General features: G+C 32.5%; 1 protein-coding gene across 10 annotated transcripts in view; it reads right to left on the bottom strand.

Moving 5' to 3' along the window:
* The window catches only part of PHC3 (polyhomeotic homolog 3), an 80,874-nt gene that overhangs the window by 27,917 nt on the left and 47,655 nt on the right, over positions 1-5,302 (bottom strand). For all 10 annotated transcript variants that reach the window (XR_003046032.1, XR_439155.3, XR_001516781.2 and 7 more), the window contains one exon: positions 1,380-1,494. Coding sequence is in view for 5 of the 10 variants with exons in the window: in XM_006910819.3 (XP_006910881.1) it covers positions 1,380-1,494 (115 nt within the window). In the remaining 5 variants the exon portion in view is untranslated. The remainder of the gene's footprint in view (positions 1-1,379; positions 1,495-5,302) is intronic.

The following is a 5,302-nucleotide window of genomic DNA, read 5'->3' on the forward strand; positions in this document are numbered from 1 at the left end:
GGGTTTCACCAAGGTATAATAACGTGATAACTCAGAAATCATCTCTGAAAGAAGAGTCATGGTGTTAAATGTCCTGAAATATTTCTAAATAGTCAAAATGTTTAAAATATTTTGAAAGGCAGTCCTTTTCCCTCAGAGTTTTGGATCTCTTAGAATCAGAGAGTCATTATTCTTTCTTGTGGTATATGCAAACTGGAAAATTCCCAAGTTAAACAGGAGTTACATAATTTGATTAGGACTATCAATAACCTAAAAGAATATCTGAGTAATAGACTGACCATTAAGAACTATTTTTGGAGGAAAATACTTCTACTAATTTAATAGTACAATGCTTATACTAAGTTCTACCAAGTATAATTTAGTGACACAATACTAAATAATAGGTTCAAGCAAGAAATTCTCTAGATGTATACAATTAAGACCTAAACTCTTTTTAAAACAGAGAACAAATTTCAAAATAATCAACCTGTGCATACACTTCACCTTTAGTGGTAAATACCTATGTTAGGATTTATTATGTTGACTGTAAACAAAAAAATCAGCCAGATATCTGTCCAGCAAAGTGGGTTTATTTTAGAACAGCAAGGAACAATCCAGTACATGCAACCACAGAGAGTCAGATACTTCTTCCCTTTACTCTGCTATTTTTCTGTTCTATTTCCTCAACAAAGGAGAGGAAATCCCTTTATAGAGGCAAAAAGTAAGTTGGGAGGGGTTATTACAAAGGATTTCCTGTTGTGCTTTGTGAAGGACACAGGGCTTGAGAGCTCCCCCTTCTGGCCTCCCTACTTCACTTTAAATGAGGTTTCTGTTAATGAATTTTTTACAATTATCAAAAATTCTGTTAATGAATTTTTTAATGTAAACTAAACGAGACGAGATCAATGAGGATACCAAACATTTCTTTCGTTATTAATACTATTCACTTGTAATATTACTAGTGAAAACACAGATTTAGAAAACATATTTTGCTGATAATGTAACAATGTAAAGAACTTAATGCTATAGCTATTCCACTTAGAAACCTAAAATTAACAGGATATGGTTTAAACAAATGAAAATAAAATAAATCCAGGTATTTCAATACTGATTTAAAAAATCGGGTGATAAATATTGTTCCGATATCTTAAGTATTAGTCGATTCACAGGAGGGATTCTCCCAAGCATATTCTTACCATCGGGAGATGGCTACTTCAGTATTAGGCTATAAAACTGTTATGAATTTATAATTCTCACATAGCAAAATTTAATAACTAAATACCAAAGTAGCTCCTCTATATTATAATATCTAGTTTTGACTGATGGTAAACCCTGTAAGTTTTTTGGTTTTGTTATAGTGGTTGTTGGTTTGTGCTTTAAACTCAAGAGAATAGAAATACCTTTTGGCACATGACATAGTGCAGAATCGTTTTGACCGAAGAAATTCATTAGCATATCCCATCTTCCCGCAGAATTCACACTTAAGCAACTCACTGTCCATTTCTTCTAACGTCTCTAGAAAAGAAGAAAAGGAAAAATCTTACAAAAATTTAATTGTGGAAAATTTTCTTTTAGCCTTAACTTTGGCTGGATGCTGCTAGTTCAGATCCTCCAGGAAACTTAAAGGAATGGGTCTTTTAATTTTTCAATCCACAGCCACTTTGGCAAGGCAAAAGCCTCCAAAAATGACCACCTCTACCAATTCCCTTTTTCTCCTGCATAAAAATTTTATGGAGTTTTATCTACATAAGCAAGCAATACATTTTAAAGTTTCATTTTGCTAAGACTCCAACATCTCAGAAATGTGCAAATAACTTTATTAAGCACTATAAGCAAAATTAAAATGAATAAGATAGTCAGTACACTGCAGGAGGAACACTTTCAAAAAGCACCGTGTGGGATATGAATTTGGTATACTGTGCTATGGAGATATACAGAAGAGAACATTTAATTCTAACTGGAGAGAATGAGGATGACTCCAAAGAAGGTAAAATTTTGACATGTCTGATTTTAGAAGAACATGTTAAAATAATTAACACTCTCAAAGATCCACAGTATACAAAAGAATATATAAAGATGTATACATCTAATTATAAAGCAATCCCAACTTTTAGTTATATTAAAACAAAAATCATTTAATCTTTAAAATCACAAATAGTTTTGTGATTTCTAACCTCTGCTCCTTTTGATCAGGATGTTCTCTATTAAGTTAGAGTGTCCTTCCTCCACCTGTACATCCATAACTTTAAGTCATCCTACAGGACCCAAAGAAACTTCCTCCCTAAATCCTCAGGTATTCAGCAGCAATCACCTATAAGCAAGCAACTTAATCTTCATGACCCACAGTTTTCTCATCTATAAACTGGAGTGTATAATACCTTTCCCAAAGAATTGCAATGAAGATTATATGAATGCCCAAATTAAGTAGGCATAAAAAAGTGAGAGTTCCATTTCTTGTTTTCCCCATAAGAACTAAGAGTACCAACACCTGTAATAGTGCTTAGGAAATACTTCAATGAAAACTGTTAAATTCTTAAATCCACCATATTTTCCCATTTTCTTGCATCCTCATAATTTCTATCCCAAGTCATAAGAAAATATGCAAAAAAGCACTCCACTAACTAAAGCTTGTAGCTGTGAGCTCCATATGTACTTTCCTCTGCTATTTATTTAACCAAGATTGTTACGATGAAGAAAGGGACTCTCAAATGTAGACCTGGATAACATGTACTCAATATCAGTAAGTTCAAGCACTCATATTATCCTAGTGTTATTGGAGAAGGAAATGGCAAAGTGCTAAATCAAATGAAGGCAGCAAAAACTACTAAAAAACATACTGTGAAATAATATTTGAAGTTCCAAGGGATATCCAAATACATTGTCATGACTGATCAAATCATGAACTGGCAAGTGATCGTTTTAAGGAAATTTTCAAGACTACCGTCATAAGCAAAAGTCATCTATTTAGTAGCAATGGGGAAGAAATAGCCTCAAAACAGGTAAAATAAAAATTGCTCCTTCCCATGACCTAGAGATGGCTTTAATACAGCTGTGGGCTTTAATACATTCCTGGGACTTGATGTCCTAACTTCCAGGAGTACGGTTTTAACTTTGTTAAGCATGTACCCTAACCTGACCTTGACAAGCCTATACCAGAGACAGAATTTCTCACTCAACACCACTGCCACCAATTCAGTCCCAAAGATTCCATTCTTCAAGTAGGTTCCATTTTCAGACTATACTAAAAGCTCTATTTCAAGTTTTTATTAATGAATAAACAATATGCAACACTTGATGATAAAATACCTTAAGAAGGAGAAGGAAATGTTTTTGCTAGTAAGAAAGGGAAGATAGATCCCAAACAAGTATGGTCTAAAGGTTAACAATCTAATGAAAATAGAATATCAGTTTTATTTCTCATAAAGAGAAGAACATTAATAGATTCCAAAATCTGTTCTGTTTGATCAGAATTTTAACACATTTGGTAATGTTACCAAGGCTACTCTAACATTTGTGAATAAAAATTTACACAGGCAAATGAGTTTAAAAACTGTTGCTTTAGCTAATAAAGACTGGATTCTATGGCAGAGACAGCTGGTAATTCTCCAATATCCATTCTTCACTTTTCTCCCACAGTAACAGAATCTTAATTTTTAGCTAGGAAAGTAGACACTGAGAATAAAAACTAGTTTCTGCCCTAGGTATGGCCAATTTCTGACCAATGACATATGAATGGCAATGCTTGCAAATTCCACGTGGTACCCGTTCTCCTGTCTCATTGATTAGAATGTGATTATGAAGATGAACTATCTTGGAAATGAGAGCAACATTCTAGGGATGGCAGAGCCTTAAGATACTGGGAGCTTAGGTGTCCAACATCACGGAGCCGCAGACAGCTTACTCTTGGGCTATATCAGAGAAAATTAAACTTCTATCCTGTTTAATCAAATATTATTCTGGGTCTCTAATGAAGTAGCCAAAAATATAGACTCTAATAAAGATCCCCAATTTTTTGTGTGAGAAAGTTACTTTTTCATTTTCCTAAAGATTTGAGCTCACTTGAAGATCAGCAGTAAAAAAAGAAAAATAAAAAAAAAAAAGGCAAGACAGAAACCATAATCAGTGTGATTTATCAGGGAAAACATAGATATTTTGGCTATAGAACTGGTCCAAACAGAAACATGGTTTATTCTTTAAAAAGAGAATAATCCTCACATTACACTGAATTAAACTGAATATACTACGCTAAAACCACAGCCACTAAATAAGTTACTTCACCATTTAACCCTATAGGACTTACCATAAACACCAAAGTACACAACAGAAACACTTCATAAAATTACCTTGGTAATTTATGAACTATTTAAAATTTTGACACTTTTTATGTAAAAGTATCTCCACTATGAAATAGATTTATTGCCTTTTTGTTGAATATATTTAACATGTTAACACTGTAAACTGAAGGTGTACAACATGTTAATTTGATATACTTACATATTAAGTATAATTGCTGTTGTAACAGTATTTACTACTTCTATCAATTTACCTAATTATTCTTTCTTTTGAATTGTTGGGATAATTAAGTTTTACTTTTTTAGCAAGTTTGATGATTGTAGTATAATACTGTTGTCTATATTCATCATACTGTACATTAGATCTCTATAGTTTATTTACTGCTCATTGCATAAATTAATCATCTTTAAATCTTCCTTTTCCCTTAATTTGTCTGGCATGTTGTCCTATTACATCACACTTCGCCTTGTCTTCCATCAATTCTTTCTTTCCTCTTCCCACTGTTACAAGTACATGCCAAATCTCCGCATTCATCCTACAGACAACAAATAGTTTTTCCAAAATCACTCCTATTCATGTCACCTGCCTAAAAATCTTCAGTAACCATCTCTTGACAACATGATCAAAGCCATGATCAGAATCAATAAAAGATAAAATATATCATTTTTGCATTTATTTGTATTTGTTTTCCTGCAGTCATTTTGTACACCACTGACTTTTATGGAATAGTCACTATTAGAATAAAGTCTATAAAAAGAGGATTCCTTGACATTAAGGAGATTTAGTGGTATTTTTCTCTTTGAACAAATTTAATCACCTCTTTATTGAAGAGTACATCCTTAATACAATTGTAATATCTACCTGATAGCAAACATCAGAATATGGAAAGTCTAAAACCAAACAACCCATGGAACCTCTAAATTTTTAAACAAACTCATTAAAATAGTCATATTTTTAAGTCTGCTTAGAAAGACAGAAAAATTGTTTCAATCCTAAATTTTTAAATTATTTTTATATATAATGGAATCTT

Source organism: Pteropus alecto, unplaced genomic scaffold (genome assembly GCF_000325575.1).
Source record: "Pteropus alecto unplaced genomic scaffold, ASM32557v1 scaffold33, whole genome shotgun sequence".
In the NCBI taxonomy this organism is placed as follows: Eukaryota; Metazoa; Chordata; class Mammalia; order Chiroptera; family Pteropodidae; genus Pteropus; species Pteropus alecto.